The 21,536-nt window shown below is 40.8% G+C and overlaps 1 protein-coding gene across 6 annotated transcripts in view; it reads right to left on the bottom strand.

Annotated features, from left to right (window-relative positions):
- The window catches only part of DAAM2 (dishevelled associated activator of morphogenesis 2), a 197,934-nt gene that overhangs the window by 7,654 nt on the left and 168,744 nt on the right, over positions 1 to 21,536 (bottom strand). For all 6 annotated transcript variants that reach the window (XM_066178440.1, XM_066178438.1, XM_066178443.1 and 3 more), the window contains 7 exons: positions 14,571 to 14,655; positions 12,940 to 13,046; positions 12,147 to 12,235; positions 11,225 to 11,393; positions 9,365 to 9,472; positions 7,907 to 7,967; positions 4,157 to 4,288 (listed from right to left, as the gene is read on the bottom strand). In XM_066178440.1, coding sequence (XP_066034537.1) covers positions 4,157 to 4,288; positions 7,907 to 7,967; positions 9,365 to 9,472; positions 11,225 to 11,393; positions 12,147 to 12,235; positions 12,940 to 13,046; positions 14,571 to 14,655 — 751 coding nt within the window. The remainder of the gene's footprint in view (positions 1 to 4,156; positions 4,289 to 7,906; positions 7,968 to 9,364; positions 9,473 to 11,224; positions 11,394 to 12,146; positions 12,236 to 12,939; positions 13,047 to 14,570; positions 14,656 to 21,536) is intronic.

Raw genomic sequence — 21,536 nt, 5'->3', positions numbered from 1 at the left:
GCAAGGAGAGGGAAAGCAGGACAGCAGCACACACAAACTCTGCTGTGCTTGCCAATGAAATGTTAAACAGTGGCAGAAGACCTCTGGAAAAGGCAGGAATGGGGCTCTATGAGGAGGAAAAACAGCCATGATAAAAATTTCCTGCTGTCTGTGCTGTCTGCTGTTGTGGGAGGAGCCAATATGCAACTGAATTATACCATGTAGCCATGGAACATGAACTGTATCTGCCAGACAAGTACTCTTGATTGTGCTCTTATGAAGACACCAATTCAGTACTGAGGCAGATCAAATAAATGTCTTTTCTCTTTACGGGACAAATTCAGATCAGTTAATGGAAAGGGGCCTGCCAATTTCACGGAGGGCTGGGCCCAGCTCTTCTTGTGCCTAAATGCTCCTAAAGGATTCTCCCAGGAGTTTAACAGTTACATCGAGTTACAGGCGCTTTAAACATTTCTCATACATAAGATGCCAACCTGCACTGCAGCATCTGAAGTTCTAAGTTACTGTAGAGCAGCCATGTGATTTTTTTACCAAATGGCTGGCAGTGTCTTTTGTAGGCTACTTCATCTTGACTCTCTCAGTCTCTGTCCTGATACATTCCTTATTAATTTCCCCTAGTCGCTTACAGAAAACCAGTCCCCAAAATGCACAACTGCAAGGCACAGCCTATAACTGGCACTTGGACTGTAACATTTCTTTGTGCTTCACAGCATTCTGCCATTAATGACTATTTCCTTAAATGGTTTTCACTCAGCAAGCTTTCATTTCCTGTTTTCTGTTCTTCAAAACAGGAGGTTACTCTTCCTCTGCTTGGGCATTTTCATTGCCTCCCCACAGGAAACAGAGAAAAAAAATTCATTAATAAAATTCAACCTCTTCTTTCTTACATTAAAAAAAAAAATCAATTTTCATCTGTTCAAACACATAAAAACTGGTGAAGGATTCCAGGGCAGAGTTTCACTTTCTCCTTCCCCAACCGTCCAGTTTATGGGAAATGGCAGAAAACATTATCCCTTGATCTAATCTATATACTCCCTTATAAAGTGGTATTGAAAGTGAGAAAAACACTATAAGAACAAGAACCAGCTGTGCTAGAAAGCCTGTTTAGAGAGTTGGTCTAAGTTTTCAATCAGTTCTTAACCAAGCCATCTGTTTACTGCATGGAGATAAGTACAGTTACAAGGCTTCCTCTTCAAACATGGATGCCTGCATCTGACAACCTGGCTCTTTAAATTTAAAATATCACTTCCTTCCCATGGCCACTGACTTTGAATGGTTCTCTTTAAGCAAAAAGGCCAAAAAGGTACTGCATGGGATTGTGAAAAATACTGTCTGCTGAGAAGGTCAGTGCCACACCTTGGTAATGGATTGTTTCCATAACTAAAGAAATTACTTCTGCTAATATTGAAAAAGTTTAAAAAAATATAAAAACTTCCCCAATTTGAAAAGATAATTTATATTGTTTTAAGTCCCAGCTGAGGAAACATGGCTCTGATTAACTCATGGTAATCAATTAGCCACATCTATATTTAGGATACCAACTCCAGCTGTTAAAACTAGAGCTTCATTATTATTAATAAATCTGTGAGTCAAACCTGTTCTTCCTAGGCTCATTTGGATATTTTTCAAAGTCCTCCCTGCCCCACTACGTTTTTTGCTCAATTTGGTTTGAGAAATCAAAAAAATAACAGGATAATCAGATGTCTTGGTCCTTCTCTTCCTTTAATTGGCTAGTTCCATTATGTTTCCATGGTAAGAAAAAAGCTTGTGATTCAACAAGCACAGAGAGCCCATTGAGGTTGGAAGATGTTATAAGCTTTGCAAAGCACATCTGGTTTGTTGAGAATTTCCAGCTTTTTCCTTTTTTTTTTTTTTTTTTTTCTTTTTTAAGAAAGAAAAGAGGGAAAAGAGGAAGAAGAGAGGGCCAAAATAATATGAAGCAAACATGAGAAATAGCTCAACACTGGTAAGGACAGACAGTTCCCTTACTGGAGTCCAAAAGCAGCTCTTTGCCAATGGAAGAACCAAAGCCATAGGTTAAGCAGAAGTTGGAATGGTGTGTGTTCAAACATAGCAAGGGTGTGTGAGGAGAAGGTAGAGTAACGTTTCCTAAGCATGTTATAGTCATTAAAATAAAACATCTCTTTATGTTGAGTGCTTTATGTTGGCTATGTCTAAAAAAGCATGCAACAACTTCCAGACATAGTGGTCTGTCTGCAGGGAGTTTCTCTGGTTATTTTTAAAGCAAAAAGAATGGCATTTTTCCTGCAAGTGTCTGATCAAGTAAAGTTGCATTGCTGTGCTGGACATGTACCACTTGCTGGTTTTTAACCCCCAGCTGAACTTATAAAGAATCTGCATTGGGTTTTTGTCCTGAGGTGCCAAAAACAAAGGAGTACCACCATCTTTGACACCAAACCAAAACTGTGCACTCTAAGCTATGGACATAGTGAATATCCTTCCAGAAATGTGCGCCTAACTATAATGAAGTTGAAAATTTTACCCAGTCATAATACAGAAGCCCCCAAACCATAGAAAACCAAGTTTTTCTCTGTAAATTTAGTGGGGTCACAAGATGTAAAAAATTTTTTTTGCGCTTAGAAAGGTAGTATGGTGTGAATCTTACTATACTGGAAGTAGTTTGAATTTTCTCAAGCAACATGACAACAGTGAAAAATGGAAATGTTCAAGGCCAGGCTGGAGGGGGCTCGGAGAAACCCAGTCTAGTGGGAGGTGTCCCTGCCCATGGCTGGGGGAAGAGGCTGGAACTAGATGATCTTAAAGGTCCCTTCCAATCCAAACCATTCAATGATACTATTAAAAAATAAGTCATGTTATTCTCCACAGATTTTTTTTTTTTTCCACAGCCTTAGTGGTTGGACTGGCCAACTTTGCCCTCTGAGTGTTGCAATAGCTCCTGCCCCACTGGTGTTTGCCAGGACAACCCTCACTGACAGCCGGTGGCTCCTGCATTTGCAGCTGCAAGTCACTGTTACCAAGTTTATCTTCACACTAAGGAAATGTTTTTGAATCACAAAATAATACTACTGCAGGTGATCTGGATGAATTAGGAGTCTTACTGTCAAGAGCCTCAGCCTATATTTTCAAAATCTAAGGCCTACTGATCCAACAGCACAGCTTTGATTAGTAGTGCAATAGGTCCTTTAACACTGAAAGGACTGACACCAGAGTGGAAACAATTGAATCCAAAAGAATTAACACATTTGCTTCACATAGCCAAGCACTTTTAAGATGCCAGCCAACAAGGGCAGATTTGCCATTACATTTAATTTACTTTAAAACTTGCTCTTCTCTAAACATTTTCATATGCTTATGATCTTTTCATATAAATTCTTCTTCATCCAGCTGAGAGATAGAGGGATTAGTTCCCAACTCCAGACATCAGCAAAGAACGAGCACCTCCATAGGTGTACCAATCTGGTAATGGAGATGCAGACAGCGAAAGGACAAAATTATGGTAGCAGCACCTGAAGAGTAACACGCACATGGTTCTGGTTGTGTAAGAAGAATCCAAGAACTTCAGACAAACCACACATGTTTGGGATTTCTATCTTTGTATTGAAATACACCCAGTAACAGAGAAGTGGAAAAGATCAAGTATAGCTGGTCTAGCACTTTAGCAACCACTAAGAAGAAAATTAACTCTATCCCAGCTCAAACCAGGACACCAAACTACCAGGTATATTTTTAAAGGAAAGTGAGAAAGCACAGATGTCCCCAGCTGAATGAGCAGAGTGGAATGCAGTCAGAAGGAGAAGGTAAAAAGATACGAACTCACCATCACTAACAAAGGACCCCTTTTTCAGCAATGGCTTAAAAGGCATTCCCTTCCACACCTTGGCAAGGTGTGGTATCCTGTTACGGATACTGCCATTGCAATTCTATGCCACACAAGAATAATGTTAAGGAAGATTAGAAAGAAGTGGGTAAGAGCATTGGTCCTTCTTTTAATCCTAAAATATGTTCTAAATGGAAATAGACCACATTAGAAAAAATAAGAAACTTCAGCCTAAACAATTTTCAGTGTCTATTAAGGTTTCACTGCAGCCCCAGCACCTCAAATCACTGTTTTCATTTTAATTCAGGCTTTTGACCGAGCTGGTGAAACTCTAATCACTTCAGAAGGAATTCTTACCTTGTCTCTAGCCTCGTTGAGAAGGTCTTCTAGCTCTGAGAAGCTGAAACTGGCCACAGTGATGAAATCACTCATCACAGGAACAAACCTGTCCCCTGATTCTCGCATGCGTCTCTTCTGATAATCCAGTTCCTGGAGAGAAGTAAGAGACAGAGACAGGCAAGTGTCAAAGATTCCTCAGTGATGAGCAAGGGAGCAGGAAGGTCCACCTGTTTCACTCACTGCAGAGCATGCTCTGCTGCCACATTCATCCACAGCTCTAACTTAGAAACCACTTTCTCACGAAGTCAGAAGTTTTTAGGTGAGAGAGGGGAGGTCACCGTGAGATGAAGGAAGGTCCTGGTTACAGTTTCACTTATCCTCAAACAACAACTACTCCCAAGAAAGCCATCAACATGCTAAGTTTGTAAAGTGACTTTATAATTTAAGCATCAACTACATGTAGTGCTGCAGGTTTTTTCCTATGTAAAATGACAAATGATAAAGAGTTCTGTGTAGCAAGTGGCTTTAGGATTTTAATACAGAGTTTTGTTCCATCATTTCTTCCCATGGTCAATCAAAATGCTGTATTATTGGGAAAATGTACTCTAAATCTCCTCTTTATTTCTCTGAAAATAACCAGGTGAACAGCAAAAGGACATCAAATTTGGTTTTCCCACTGAAGGATGAGTAGACAGATGCCAGGTGCAACATTTGTTAGCCCCTGCTAAGCATTAGCTTGGATGTCATAAAAGTGACAGAGTTATAAACTGGGACTATTGTGCTAACAAGAGTCATGGTAAAAGAAAAAAGAATACGTAAAACCATGGGAAACAAAGATCTATTTGTCTGCTACCTACAAAAAGAAAAAATTTGATTGCATGATTCTTTCTTTCTGGCTCAAGCTTTTTTGTTTTAAGCCAAGATTACCCATAGCTATCTCTTCCCTTACTTTAATCATCACGCTTGAAACATGGAGAGAGCTAGAGAGCGCCTCAAACTTATTAATTTATAGTGAGACTGGATGTCTCCCATGCCTGTGCTTGGCTTGTGTGCTGTTGACAGTCTCATGGGGACAATGAAATTGTAATCTGGGCCTCATCTTTATTCTCAGCTGAATAATCAGTGGGAATGATAAAGCCTGACTTTCTCTGTAGAGAAAGCAGCATGAAGCAGCAGGTCAAGTTACGATCTGACCCTCTGTTCCCTTTGGAAAAAAATATTTTTGTGCGGGCTGCAATTCTAGCTCCATGCATATTAGGTGCTTTCTGTTACTGGTCGTCAAAATAGTGGTTCAGAGCCAAATGGGTAGGTTTATAAGCACCTCTGCCCAGGTTTATAAGCATTTATGCTGAGAAACATCTTGGGATTTGCTCCACATGGTGCTGCTGAATGCCAAGAATTACTTTGGCCATCAACTATCTAAAATCTGACATGATATATCTTTTGGTCTGGTGTGAGTTGGAAAGAGAATGTAACCACCACAAGGAAAGACCACAAATCACAAAAGGGGAAGGAAAAGCAATGAGGAGGTAGCCAGAGAAAGCCCACAATAAAGAAGTGCTACTTCCCCTGCTTTGTATTACATCCTCTTCTCCACTGGTTTTCCTAACACATCACAAGGGACAATCCTGGGAGCGCTGCTCAGAACTTTGCAGTGAATTTTGTCTGTTACAATCACTTTGAAATGAACCTTACAAGAATACAAGAAATGTCACTTCACATGCTTCTAAGCATTATGCATACTTTTTTCAGCTACTCTCTTCCATTCTAATCTTGAAGCTTATTTTAGCTGAAAGTTGCTCCACTCTCTCCTTCCCCCTTTCTCTGGAAAGTGAATCGTACAATTCTGTCATCTTACTCACTGTTGAAAGCTATGGCATTTGGGACTCTTACTGGAGAGCAGTATTTTTCTAAGTAAAATTAAGATTAGGTGGTTGGCTCTTCAATTTCAAATTCATTTCTTCCCTGCAGAATAATTATCTCAAAATGCAAAAAAACCCCCAAAACTTCAAACCCACACAAGTAACCAGTACGACTATGTAATAAGCCAGAGAGTGACACCACAGAATAACAAATTCCTCTGCATCTTCTAGAAATGGTCTCTACTAATCATAGTAGCACAACAGAGGCTGGAACTGGCCCTGGTGGGCTGGGCTGCTGGTTCTCTAGGGGGATGAAATGATTCAGCCACAGTAATCATTTCTCAAGTGGTGGTTATGATCTCCTTGCTGTGTGAGAGAAGGGCTCTGCTGACAAAATTCCCTTCAATTACTTATCTGTCCTTCTGGAAGCATCCTACACAAATGCAATAGCTGCATGAATGTCTCAAAAATGAATGTATCTTATTTTCACAAAGAAGTGAGCTGCAAATCCAGGAAGCCAAACGGCTCATAGTACCTTTAAGAACATCTGACTGTGAAACTATTTTTAGCTTTCTATTCTTAAGGGGCCTTGAAGAAACACCAGTCACTGGAGCCAAGGCTGTGGTGAGAACACACTGGAATAGAATCAAGAATCACACCTTCCCCTCCTCCCCCGTCCACCTGACAGTGATCTTCTATTGTTGCTATAGTGCTGCTTTTTACACGCCAGAAAACCACAAACTGAGCAAGCAGACTGGGAGGTGCTGGCAGCCTCAGAAGAAAAATACCATGGCAGGAAGAAGACTGAGGCAGGAAGATGGTGATTGTTTGGGAAGGAGAGGTTGCCCATGGAACCCATGTACAGAAATGAGAAGAAAAATCAGCTGTTAAGGCAAAAGGACAAATAATCTGATGAAAGAAAGCAAAACAGAATTAGCTACTCACATTTCAGAGGGGGGGAATTGTCTGTCCCAGCCAAAAACTGGGCCTCTCTTCATGTCATGAACTCCATGTCAGCCCTCCCTTTACAGGTGCTTTTAATTCCCAAACACTGTACTCCATGTATAGAGCAGTATTTCTTTTCATTTCTGTATTGTCCCTTACCCCAACAATCCAGAAATACGGTTGGGAATTTTGTTGGGTTTTTTGTGTTTGTTTTTTTTCCTCAGGAAGATCACTGGTTAATAGCCAGTGCAATAGCCAGACACCCTGGGAGCTGCTGACAGGACAAAGATACCTTCCTCTACCCAAGAGGCAAAAGCAAATTCAGGTCATGTGAAAGAAAAATGAACTCATCACTGTCTTGTCTCATGGGGAATGAGAACGACTGGAAGGCCCTGTGTTAGTCCCTTGTAAATAGGTAATCCTTACACAGAAATCACCCAATGCAATTTCCAGCAACTGGCCTTCATTAGTAGCAGGAAAAACTCCACCATTGTTGCTTGGTTGCCAGTTCAGCTGCTTCATCTTTAACTAGTTTCTATCCTTCTCTTTGCCTTCCCAAGGAGTGCTTAGGATAGAGGTTAGGGTTGCTTATAACAGAGCACTACCTGCTTACTACCACTCCAAGAGGCATGTGAAACACTTGCTCAGCAGCCATGCATCCCTCAGTAAGAAAGAGCATGAATTTTATTTCTTCTTTCAATCCATGCCATTTGTCAAACTGTCCTTTTACTTTCCAGGTTGAGATCAAACAAGCTTTTCATTAGCCTTAACTCTGCTAAGATCATCAGCAGGAGCTTCACATGAGAAGCTTTTATTTGTTTTTTCTTGGTTAATGCATTCTGGAATGGAATGGAAAGGAATGAAAAAAGAAAGCCCACTCCATCTTATCATAAAATATATAGGGCCCCTGATTCTGAGAGAGATTGTAAGTGTGGCACTTCAGAAACCTTCAGATACTTACAGTTTCAACAGCTTTCAATCCAGTCTTTATGTTGTTGACTTCCTTCTCCAGCTCTACCAGGCTGCACAGGAGACAGACACAGAGCAGACAAAACAAAAAGAGCAGTGTTACACAGGGGCACAGGAACTGTGCAGCAGCACAGACCACTGGCCTATCATGTCTGGTATCCGGCCTCTGGCACCAGCCATGCCAGATGACTCCAAACCAGGGGAAGGGCATCTGCTGATGCTCTGTGCTACTCTTTGTATGAGATGTAAGATGAGGCAGACCCTGCTTGCCTGTGGTCACTCTGGAGACTGGGATTTTCCTGGGAAGGGAAGGGGCGCTTGCCCTCAGAACATCTGCCCTGCAAGCTGAGCCTGACCCTTCAACCAGGAGCGCATGCCACACAGCCAGCCTGCAGTGATCAGCTGACACATAAACAAGGAGCACAGCTTCAGCACACACATCACTGGAGTCTCAGATTATTTCTACATTTGATTCTTACACCACATAACTACTAAATCCCATTAGCAGTACATTTACATGTGATTTTTTTTTCTCCCTCACAGTCCAAACATTGTTTTTTCCATCTGCACTTCTACCATATGGTAGTCTGGGCTAGCTTACACTGTAACTGAGCATAGAAATGTACTGTTAATGTTTATACATGCTTCCCTAGACACAAATGTTACACTGAATTTCTGTTCATCATATATAAACATAAGTTGTTTTTTTTCCTAAGACTTGTGAGCAAAGTAAGTCTTTAATTTCCAGATAACTAGCAAGTACGTGAGTCAACAGGCATCCCCTCCAAACATCTGGGGAGTAGTAGCTTACATCTCAAAAACACCACTAAAGCTTTAATAAATGCCTTTTAAGTGTGAAAATACATTCATTTTTCACTTGTCTTTTGTTAGTTGGACTAGTTCCTTACACACTGGGTCATATCTGGGTGAATAATATGCATAATATTTTTTGAGCAGTTCTTTGGAAAGAGATAAAAAAGTTAGTATTTTGGGGGATGCTTCTGTATTCATTTTTCACAAACACTTCCAGAAATGGACTGTTTTTGCAGAAAGTATGATGCTTTCCATATTTCTGCGCCAGACTGATCTCTGCAAAAGTTTGAACAATCTTCCTGAAAAAGACTTACTGTAGCCTCTGTGTCTAATTGACCCTATCTTAGAAACAAACCTGCAATTACCCAGAAAAAATAGCACACTCAGATGAACAACCATAGAATATGGTGAGTGAATTACAAACAAGAGCCAGCCTAGTTAGAATGTCTGATTCAGAAATAAAGTACATACAGGCATATCTGAATAAAGCTATCAATTCAGTTATCTACAACAAAGGCATTACAATTGTAAGGCTGGCCATGTGTTTAGAAGACAGAAATGAAGAAAAATGATGATAACTAAGTTAACAAAAATTGCTGGGAAATCCAGCTCTGAGAAGTAATAGCACTAGACTTACTTGACTTTTGCTGCTTCTGGGAGATGCTGCAACTCAGATTGGATATCTAGGATATCTGGATAATTCTTTTCAAAGATCATAATTAAGTAGTGCAAGAGTGTAATGTTCCTAAAGAAAACAAAAACAGAAGGTAGAAATGAGAAGGAAGATGGTCACAAGAAGGAAAGGACGATGAAAGAATTGTCACAAATCATTGAAAAATATTTGGGTAGGAATTGTGCTTGTTTGAACAAAATAAACAATGTACCAGTAGTTAGCAGCTGTGCTACTGAAAGAAAAGTACAAAGGACTGAAATGGTCCTTTACAAACCATCCTTCATAAAACCTCAAGCAGTACTGTATCCTAATTGATTCTGGAAACACCAGCATGCTTCCATCCGTGTAGATGGTGTAATAGAAGAGAAAAATTGCGTAACACAGTATAATATTTTTCACCAGATACTTCAGAGAATAAACAACTAATAGTACTAATGAAACATAACTTTTAAGGGAGAAGCAAGCTGTCTTTAGGGGCAATGTGGGGGAAAAAAACCCCCGAGAGGTGACTAAGAATAGAAAAAAGTTCCTGAAGATTGGAAAAGCTGCTAAGAAAACTACTGCAGTAATGAAACAGCTGAGCTTATGTGTAATAGTCAGGCTCACTAAGACAAAACCAATGGCAGCCCAAGTAGGAGCAGACAGAATTGAGATGCAGGAGAAGCTTTAAGGAAATTTGTAAACTAAATGAGGATTTCTACATCTCTGTAAAGAGAACAGACAGCCACAACAGGTGCTTTAGGTGGGTGTTATGCGGTTAACTGACAGGGAAGATGGCACATGGCCACTGCTTCACCTGGGAGCTGGGAAATGGTGAGAGAACAGAATCTGCACAGGACATTTAATATATGGAAAAATCAAGCCAAGCTACATTAAGGCAAAAAAAGAGTTCAACATTAGCTATACAAGTGTTAGCCTTGGAATACAGAAAAGGACATTTTGGTAGTCAGAACAGTACTCTTTTAGTTCAAACTCTATTAGGTAGGGATGAATTTCTTATGATATTTTACTGCCATCATTTATTCTGTCACAGCCTGAAGTAATTTAACCACAACTATGGTCTCAGCATAAAATTAAAATTCAAGGAAGGTGCAAGTTAGTGAGACCCTGCATAAGAGATCTCCAAGGAAAACCTTAATGTTGCTGGAGTCCAAAAGTCATACTCCCTGCCCAGTCCCAGCTGGATTAATTTCCAGAACTAGTATGGGGATATGGGGCAAAAAATAGAGTGACTATAAGGACCTGCAGTCCATGTCAATGCTCCACATTCCCAAACCAGCTGTTTTCCTTATCTGCCCTAGATACAACCAGGATCAGTCTCTCTGAGTTATGTCTTGTGGTTTCATTAGTGGTGTTTGTGGAGAAAAAGTTTGTGAAAGTTCCTGCATCAGAAACATGCCATGTTTCACAGGAGATGAAAAATTGTGCTCAGATTTTTTGTGTGTGTGTGTGTGCTCTTTCTTTTTGCAAAACCATGGCCATGAAACTTTGGTAGAAAGAGCAAATTCCATAGAAATCCTTCTGCTCCTCAAACTTATTTCAGTTTTTGTGAAATATGTTTTGTCATCTATGCATACGGTTGCAGAAATGCAATCCAACAACAGACGTGCATTATCCAGAGAAACAGCAAAATTTGATTGCTGTGTTAGTAGCTGGTCTTAATTGCTGAAGAATCTTTAAGAGTTTAAAACACTACTTAAATGCCTAACAAGACCTTATTTTCAATTGCCTAAAGAGCAAAAACCAAACAAAACCCCATTTTCACTGCTATGCTGAGAGATGCAGCAGCACAGTAACTGACATATTTGAGGCCTTTTACCCTACCTGTCTATGCTGGATTTGGTGTCCGCAATTTTGTTCAGGCTGGAGACTTTGAAGCCATAAGCACTTCCCCTTTGGCCCTTGTTCATGTAATTCCCAAAGGCAAGAACTACCTCCAAGAGCTGCCTCAAACGCTTGCTCCGGATGAGTTCTTTGGATGCCAGAAGAATGGCTTGAAGAGAGAGAAAAAAGAACAAGAAGTTATTGCACAGTGGCTGTTTTTAACATGCTTGAGCCCATAATTTGAAATACCCTGAATACCATTTGCACAGTAAATGCTGCAACACTGTGTACTGTCCTTCCTGCACCCACACAGCCCCAGAATGAGGATAACTGGAAGGAAAATGCACTGCATCAAACTTGTGGAAAGCTCCTCTGAACATAGGACCAAGGCTGTACTGCTGTTACCTCACACTCTAAAACCACAGCCAGTGAGAACAGAGGGACAGCTTGAGGGAAGGCTCTTCTGAAAATGCAGAGTAGAATACACTCACTTCTTCTCTGCAATAACTATGGATGTGGTACAGAAGCCATACACCTCCCCTGCTTCTCGGTTACACATTCCCAGAGTATCAGTGTCCTGAAGTATCTGTTCTAAGTTCCCCTGGAAGAGGGAAGGTGCAAGGACTTGAGGGTGAGAAGAGAACACTGACCTGCACAGAAAGGCTGTGAAAGTTTCTGGCAGCTCAGCACAGCATGCTGTCATATTTGTCAGGTCATATTTACAGTGTAACAATCATGAAACTGACTTTATTAAGCCAATGGGTGAAAGAAGAGTGTCAGACAGAACTAATGTCTTAGGATGTGACATGCCTTGGGCTCACATACATAGCATGCATGTAACAGCATCTCCTTTGAAGACAAGCCTCTCTTCACCTTCCCTGCCCCTCTGCCCAACTCTTAGGAAAAGCTTTATTAACCATACCTTCCACTTTTGGTTTTGCTTCTGCCAGCCTCTCTGGAAACTTCTTCTTAAAGAATAATGCTTGCAGCCGCTGCTGATAGTGGTCAATCCTGCATGAAGGGCAGAGGAAAGACAACACTGAATTGGAGCTCTTGAAGCCCAGGGCCAGTACGCTCCCTACCTAATCTAATGGTTGAATGTTCAGTCCCACAAAGTCAAGGCACGGGATATGGACATAGTTCAAACATAAAACACCACATAATCAACCTTGTTATGAAAATGGTGGACCTCAAGTCATGTTTTGCTCTCAACTGAAAAGGAGCTGGAAGAATTCCCACTACATTCAAAATATAGGAGTCACGGGAGATGCCAGCTACACCTCAATTAGCAGAACAAAATGTTAATCCTCATCAGGGGTGTAGCAAAGCTGGAACAAGGAAGAGGGTCGGAGGATGAGGGGATGAGATAGCTTAACAGAAAAAGGGATCGATATGAAATCCTGACCCCTGGCTACACTACATCTGGTACTTGGATCTGCATTCCTTTTTGTGAACAAAGTTAGGCAGAGGAGGCAGATTTCTGCTTGTCGTCAGGGCACAGGCCCTTATGCACGGAGAGTGCTTCTTGTCAATAAAGTTTGTGTCATGAACAGAAATATTTGTAACAATTACAGGCTTCTGGCAAACACAGGGTATAATGCTGGCCCACAATCTTGCACATTCCCCCGTAAGTGCCAGATGATCCATTTTCAATAACAATTACAGCTGCTTCCAAGAAGTCCTGTATGCACTCTCCCACAACGTATCAAACAGACCTGCTCATTTCAAAGAGGAACCGATCCGCCCGGGCCATGCGCTCGATTTCGTGTTTGTGCTCCTCCAACAGGTCAGTATCGCTCTTTTCAGGAACGAACTTCAGTAGCTAGAGTGAGAGACACAAACCAAACACTGAGATGTGAGATCCAAGGAAAATGAGAGACGGTCAGAGGGGTACAAACAAACCCTGGTGGAGAGAGAGCCCTCAGATTTCTCTGCTACCACTGGGAAGCATTACATTGACTCAGCCGTGTGACCATAACTTCAAAAAAGTGCAGCTGTGTCTACAAAATTGACCTCTTCTAAACCTTTGCTTGCTGTTCTGTCTTTATCCTTCACTGACCCCATTAGAATTAATTTTTAATTCTGTGGGGAATTTCCCATTTCAAAATCCTAAAGGCCAAGCTGCTACTGCAACTCACCCAAGGGGAAGTACAGAGAGAACTTGATTCCCAGAGCACTACTTGGAGTTTAGATTGGTGCAAACAAGAGCAGGATGTGTCCCAAACAGAGTGAAGTACCCATCGTGCCTATCGTAGAGTACACACAAAGCCTCATCTATCTCTCTCGGGTATGTCCTACACTGCTGAAACAATAAACAATAACCAAGCAACTGCATATGCATCTGACACTGGCTGCTATTCATATGCTGACCTTAAAAGCTCATACTTTGACAGATTTTTGACATATCTGGTGGTAGTTGTGCTTTAGTAAGGTTATAAATACTGCCCTGCACACAGCCTCAGCTCACACCCACAAGAGTGGCTCACAAGGCATATCAAGCACTCTGCCTTTTACCACTTGTTAATACTTTATTGCACTCCCCAAATATGTGATATTCAAAGGTGTGGAGCATCAGAAGTTTGCAGTGACTTCTGGAGCAGCTGTAGTCAGCCACATAACATGACAAGTAGGCTATAAATTTCCAAGATGGAAAAGCTTTTTGTGCATGATTAAATACTATGACTGCACAGAAATAAGGAATCACATTTATTAGACAGTTTATGATTATAAATGCTTTGCACACACCTAAGGAACTTTATCATGTGACTCTTTGGTCAAAGTATCATCTGTCACCTTCTATAAGTTGAAATTTGGCAATGGTGGTGTAATTGTGGGGGTTTTTTCTTCACAAGTTATACAGTCAACCAGGTGTTGGGGATGGAAGTCCCTGGCTCCCCTTCTAATGTTCCTGCGAGATCCCTTCTAGTCCTGGCTCTAACCATTGACCTACATGGCCTGGTTCCTGGCACTTCCCAACAGAAAAGGCAGGTAAAGAAGGGAGATGAAGAAAAAGAAAAGAGAAAATGACAACAACAGCAACAAAAAATAATCACTAGGAAAAAGCAGCGATGGGGAACATCATGGAAAAGAGAGAACATAAAAAGAAACCTCATACTACCTGTAATCATGCAAATTTTGCACCAGAAGAGAAACAGTTACATGACAGAGGTATAGCTGACAACATTGGGAAAAATACTTTTCTCATGCTCTCATGTGCAGCTCCATTGACATGACAGGACCAAGTTCTGATCTGCAGAAAAGCCGGCAGTGCCAGTACACATATGCACTTGAGAAAAGGCAGAGAAGGATCTAAAAGTAAGTTATATCTGACTTTCGTCTTTCTCACCTGCTCGAGCATATCTTTCGCTAGGTCTTCTTGTTCATCCATCTTCAAGATTGCTTGTCTGATTTCTTCATTAGACAGCTTCAACCTTTCAAAAGTATCAACATTGTACCATTAGTGCAAAGTTTAAGCGACTCCGACAATTCAGAAAGTAGGAAGCCTGAAACGCTGCACTAAACAGGCATGAAACAACCACAGCAAGCTCTGCTGTGAAGTTGCTATTCTAGAATATTCAGTAAGAAGAACAAATCAGTTCTAAAGACAGGGGTTTTATGGATAATATATTTTTATCCTCTTCAGATAATCAAACACACATCAAAAATTAGATGGTGATTAATAACAATCAAATCCTCACAGATTAAAAGTGCTTCCAAGTTCCCCCATACCGGATACCTCCCTCATTAAGGTCTTTTGCTATAGTAAAACCCTTCATGTCCATGTGACTTCTGACTGTGAGCTCATGTAGCACTCTGACTTGTGAATATTAAAGCATCTCCCAGAGTAAAAAATAATGGGACTGAAAACTGCCTTACAGAGAAAGGGTTTTCTTGCAAGAAAACTGCTTGTGCTAGGTAAGTTCACACTGTCAGCAATGGCAGAGGAACAGACAGCATCTGCATATCCATGTTTCATATCCAGTGTGAAACAAGGTCTAACAACAAGAGCTTTTTAATGTTATCTGAGGTACTAAGATTAAACTCTCCTTACCACCTCCTCCTGTCATTCTGTGTACAATGAGTAGGAGTCATCAGCTACAACTGAACACAGAATCAATAAAGAAAAATCTCAAAGTCTCCCCTTGAAATCCAGGGCAGATTAGGAGGAGTCAAGATTTTTGATTATGAAGATGTTGCTTGATGGATACTTGAAATGAACTTGGTGGTTCTCAGAAAAGATGTCAACAAAGAAATATACCAACCCCAATCCATGATACTCAGTCATTTCAGGAGAGTAAGGAATACTGAAGTGAACCATAAAGGAAAAGCTATCCACAAGAAAACCTCAGTTTTGGGACTGAAACAGTAGAGTGTAAAAAGAAATATTTGAAGAGTTAAGTCTACAGTCTCCATGGGCCTTCTACTATCAATATAATTAATTAACAGTAGAATGAGAAAATGCAAATTTAAATAAGAGACAGACTGATGCATGAGACAAAATGTTTTAATCTTCAATGCTAGGAAGTTCCATGTTGAAATTTCACATTGCCATTTGGATAGAATATTCTTGGAACTAGGTAAAAGCAAAAGAAAAAGCTTTATTTTTACAGACAGGAAATATTACTACATCTAAGAAACTTTAAATATTTTAATATTGCTCAATATAACCAACAGCTGGAAACTAAAATATGAATCAACAGACATTTGAAATCTTGTAAGTATTACATCTCTGAACTAATTGCTCTTATTGTGCTCCAAGTTGGTCATAATGTCACCCTTCCACAAGGAGGGACTACTGATACCTGCTAAGCAAGATAAAGTACTGAATTTCCAGAAAAGTTACATAATTGGGTCATGCTCAGATGAGATATAAGGATTAATAGTTTTACAATTATAAAGGTTGGAAACTTTTTATTTCAGGTCATTAGTTTGACTCTGGGTCAAAAAACCAAACTTCAGTACATGAGGTTCTGCATAAAGCTCTACAGCCTCAATCAGAAAATGCAAGGGTTACTTTTGGCTTAAATAGTGAATTGTAAAGTCCATGGGTACACGACCCTGAACTGATCAAACACTGTGACCAGAGAAGGGCTGAAACTGGTGGCTGTGGGCCTGGTCCCTAGGAGACACATACACACACGTCCAAACAATTCAGTGCCTGAAGTTTTTAAAGTGCTACATTTTGTTGATTATTTTTTCTTTAGAAAGCACCTTTGCATTTTCCAGAATCTGCAGTCTTCAGATTAGACTTAACTTGTAACACAGGCACACAGAGGGAATGAAATAAAGCAACCCATTAACACCAGGTTGGAGGGGGTTTGTTGCTACTTTCACTGAATTTAAAAATAATGAGGATGCATTTCATGTGCTTTCCATGCAAATAACTCGAGCAATTACTCACTGACCACCCCTTACATGGTGGAAGTACCTCTGTGTGTGTTTGGGGATACCGTAAACAGGACCAAATAAGCAGGTTTGAGGTACATCAACACAACAGTGTTGCATATATTACCACTGATCTTGCTGTTCTGTCCAGAAGCCCAAGGATTCCAAGCTCCTCTGCTGCAATTCATCAGCACTATATACACTTGAAAACATCTTCTGCACAAAAATAATTGAGAGCCCCAAGGACAGAGAGTTATACAAATACTTTGATTTCTTGGATGATTCTGTGCCCTGCCAGCCACCAGCAGGAAAACATCTGGTTTGAATGGTCTAGCCCACAGTAGAGAAAAGCAGAAAGCTTGCCAGTCCCCTGCTGAGAAGCAGTTTAGCTTGGTCACTTACAGGACTGCAGCAGGGTCATGGTGCCTGCAGGTGTGCATCCTAGATTATTACCAACCTCATTACTAGTATGGAAGGATTTACAGCAGAACAATCTTACATTCCCAAAATGGGCTTGTTCTTCTTCTAGGACAGGATGCCTTTCAAAAGCAACAATGAAACAAAACACAGATCTTCCCACTTAAAAACTGTCTGAATAACTGGCCAAAGAATTGTTAATCAAGTGATTCTTCTTGTATTTTCAAAACTCATGCCCAGCCATGCAGCAGATCTTAAAGATGGCCAGCAGTAATGTGAAACAGATGTGCTGCTTTTAAACAGAAACAGGTGAACTGATTAAAGAAGAACCTAAAGCAGATGCGTAAAATCTTTCCATTTAAAACTGAAAAGAGGCATCCCCCAGAGCCTAAAACTCATATAATAGAGACAGCAAAATTAAAGTGGAATTATGGCCCAAAAATTTACACTATGGAAACTACATTTTGGTATCAATTGGAAAGCTGCGATGACTTTCTTACAAGCTTTGCAGATCCAGGCACTCTTCCTCCAGCTTCTGGAGGAAACTCAATTTGGAACAGCATACAATTCAAGTCGTATTCCCTCTGCCTTAGACTTCTTGAAATCATGTATCCTGGGATCACGACACAGGAAGTAAATGCGACCAGAAGAAAATACAGTGCCCCTTTCCTCAGCTGCAGCACATTCATTCATAGCACAGATACTGCCTGTTTTTGTTCAACAGGAGCCTTACACTGGTCAGATGAGGAAGGAAAAGGATCTTTACTGAGAATACTCCCTCCTTCTTCCCTCACCCGTACATCTGGTGGCAGTGTATGGAAATCCAACTGCTTGAGTCATCTTCAAGCAATGTTAAAGCTCAACAAGTACCAAATAACTTCTGATATGGTACTTAGCCTGCTTCCCTCTATCCCCTCTGGCGTCATAAATAATCTCTATTGACTCTGCAGAGTAATTCATCACTAATCTCCCCAGGACACCTCGACTGATTTAACACCAGCTTCACTTGCAGACATCAAGTGGTTTATTGTTTCGTCCTCTTCGAGAACGCCGGCAGCCTGACTCGGAACATGCCTGGGAGACATGTTGCAGTTTTACATCAACTTCCCTTACAGACATCCAGTGCTGGCTCATTTTTTCTCCTTAAATATACCCATTGATTTAACTCACAGTAACCTCCCCCCTCCATTTCTCCCTCCCATGAATCAAAGCAAAATGCTTGCCACTCATTAACCATCTCCCCCTCCAAGGAAAAAGTGAGTTACTTTACGGACTTGTTCCTTGGATCTTTCTTAGCTTTTGAAAGCAAGCATACTTTCGCACTAACAGAGAAATGGAGTTTTGTTGCAGCTATGTTAAGCTCCCATACCACAGGGATCACAGACCTATTGTTCCTTTTACCTTGGAGAAGAGGACTAATTATCATGTATCAAGGACATTTTATACGTCCTACTGAACTACGGTGCTTCCAACAGATGCCAACAGTTGTAGCTGTGACAGTGACAGGCACTGATTGATACTTAGCTACGTCCTAAGGCCAGTTTGTACAGCTCACCCAAATCTTAGCTTTTATTGATTTCAGAATACTCCATCTCCACAAGTCATTTCACACAGGCTACTAGTTAGTTCATTCCTGAACTTTGTGACTGAGACACAAGCCTTCTCTAACTCCTGAGCTCTCCTAAGGCTCTGTACAACTCCCAAACTGCAGGCTTTTCAATATCTACCTTTTGGGAATACTGATTGTCACTATCCCATAAAGGTCTCCTCTCAGAAGCAGCATTCAGGAGTCAGGCTGGTCAAACTGCACATTCAGCCAGAAGACAGAAAGATGCAGCCACTCTTTCCACATCCTCTTATCACAGTTGCCCACTCATCAGTGAAGACAGCAGTGCTTTAACCTTTGTAGTACAGCTGCTGGGACATTTTACCAGGTAAATTTTACACCATTATATCAACATGTTTGGAAAAAAAAATCCACTAGTGCCTTTTCAGATCATCATTGTGAAAGTATTCGGGCAAGTACAGAAAGAAACAGGCTTTTCTTTTCTTGTTCTCCTTCAGCAAAAGCTCATGAGTAACCAAGCAACTTTGCATTCCAACACTCTCAATTACCTTTCAAAAAGGATATGGGGATGACTATCTTTCTGAGCCAAGAGAAGCAAAGCAGGACCAAATATGGGAATCCCCAAATTGCCACGAGATATCCATTCATCAGTGGTTCATCTTTTATCACAACTCTACCTTTGGGTTCCTAGCTGTGATCTCAGACAGGATGGCACTGACTAACATGTTCAGTTTGTCTTGGAGTATCATCCTGAGCATAGCAGGTAAAGCCATTTATTGTGGACTTTTATTTAAACACAAAAAATCTCTCCAGGACCCCAGCAGGCACTGGTTATTGACCAATGTTTTTCAATACAGCACACTGAGGAACAGGAATGCTGAGTCCAACCAGCTGTTTCTGTATCAAGATATGATCTGTATCCCAGAATATCACACTACTTCAAATTTACCTTAAAACAAGGGTGAACACTGAATTGTCACATGGCAGAAAGGCACACAGGGACTGGGGCAGGTACACGGAGACTGACATTGGCTGAATAGCTTGTCCCCTTAATGTGTCAATTGAAAGAGTTTAAAAGCACTGAGGAGGTACAGTGATGTGAGAAAAATACTTCATCTCTTCCGTATTCTCATTGGAAATTCTGCCCAAGCCTTTTTATTTTTCCCTTACTGATGTTTGAATTGACAAAGCCACAAACACTTGGTAAATGGCTAGTACCTGTCTACTGTCACATTCGCACTTAAAACTGTTATTGTGTAGTCAGATTCTGCCTTCTGCTACTATGACATTTTGCTAACACTCCTACTGTTTCCAGCCTCTTGAGAAGGTTACTGCTGACTCACTGAGCCAAAGGAACAACAAACACATCACATTATTCAGAAGAACACTGACATAATTATTTTGCTGGAATTCATGCAAAATAATGTCCATAAGTATACATTCAGCCGTCTTCCAAGCAAGATGTCTCAAAGAACTGAATCTCTCCAGAGCATTTCACAGAGCAAGACAGTAAACAATACAAATCTTGGGCATGTTCTGCAAGAATTCTTTTTTAAAGAAATGGCACTACAAGAACAAAGCATCAAAAATATTATCCATTTCTTAAGTAATGCAGGCAGGGAGAAGCCATAGTGGTGAGAGAGGTCAGAGAAATTTCCAGCTGCCAGGTGAAAGCAGGGAAACATGGGGATCTGGGATGACTCTTCCAGATCACAAAAGTCTGACAACAAAACTCCAGCCTGGTGGAAACTGAAAACATCAGGAAACTCATGAGAGACAGCAGATTTCCAGCGTGACAAAAATAACTGTATGTTTTAACCGCCATTAAGAGAGCTAAATTTGAAGCTGGTGGGTGCCTGAACTCACCACAAGCGTGTGGTTCCATGTCCTGATTGAACTATGGCCTACTGGCAGTACTGTGAGATAAACTCATCTTACGTTTTTTCAAGCCTTTGAAGATGGCCTATGGAACAGAGCTTTGTTTTAGATCTATCAAACAAAGACAATTAAATCCTTTCTGTGCAGGAAAACTAAAAGATGCTACTATCAAGTAGTTGAAAGAGATATCTTTTTATGGAAATAGAGATGAGATGGAGGAGGAAGGTTTATGAATTTGTAAGATGTCGGCAAAAATCCACTAGCAATTCAATTTTCATCTCTTTTCCGCCTGCCATGCGGCAGTCTCTCTGCAAAAGCAAGCAAGAGACATCTATTTCTCATTCTTGCTAGGTTTTGGCTTGTTGGACCATATGAAATATGAGCTCTGCCTGACCCCTTCTAACACAGTGTTAGTAAAACAAAAACATTTGAGTAGGGGAGGGAAAGAAAACCCAACCCATGCAGCTATTTTACTTTAAAGGACATGACGGTTTAGTGTAAACAAAGGGGGAATAAACTACAGGGATATATGCACAGTAAGAGTCAATTGGAAACAGCTGTTGGCAGATACTATGACAACCTGAAAGCTGGGGCTGCAGCTCCGGGTTGCACAAACTCCTTTTGTTTGACACCAGCTTTAAATCCCCTCTCATTGCACGTGTGTGCAAACCCCCACGGACGTGTGTGAGGTGTGCTGCAGGAGCAGCAAGTGCATGGCAGCAAGCAGGGATGATTTGGCTGGGAGTGTCTCTCCTTCAGGGTCTAACCTCAAGGAGGAAGATGTGGGATAATGAAAAAACCTGCAAAGGGGTTATAAAGCCCTTTCAACTATTGTCTGCAGCCATTCCTCCCAATCCCTGTCTTTAATATTAGAACCATATAATGACAAACTGTAAAAAGAGAGGCAAGAATGTAAAGGTGCTGTTTTAGTTCCCAAAGATTTTTCTTTTCTGGTTGCATTTAAAAGGGAAGTTTGGGGAGGAATACCAATCCTGGGCCAACCTGTACAATATTTCTGATATTCTGGGTGTAACACTATCTGTTACAAATATTAAATTATCTAAG

Source organism: Chamaea fasciata, unplaced genomic scaffold, assembly GCF_029207755.1.
Source record: "Chamaea fasciata isolate MVZ Bird 193981 ecotype frontalis unplaced genomic scaffold, bChaFas1.0.hap1 SCAF_3, whole genome shotgun sequence".
Classification (NCBI taxonomy): domain Eukaryota; kingdom Metazoa; phylum Chordata; class Aves; order Passeriformes; family Sylviidae; genus Chamaea; species Chamaea fasciata.
Note: the sequence above shows the minus strand (reverse complement) of the source record. Positions and strands in the feature narration are given on the sequence as shown.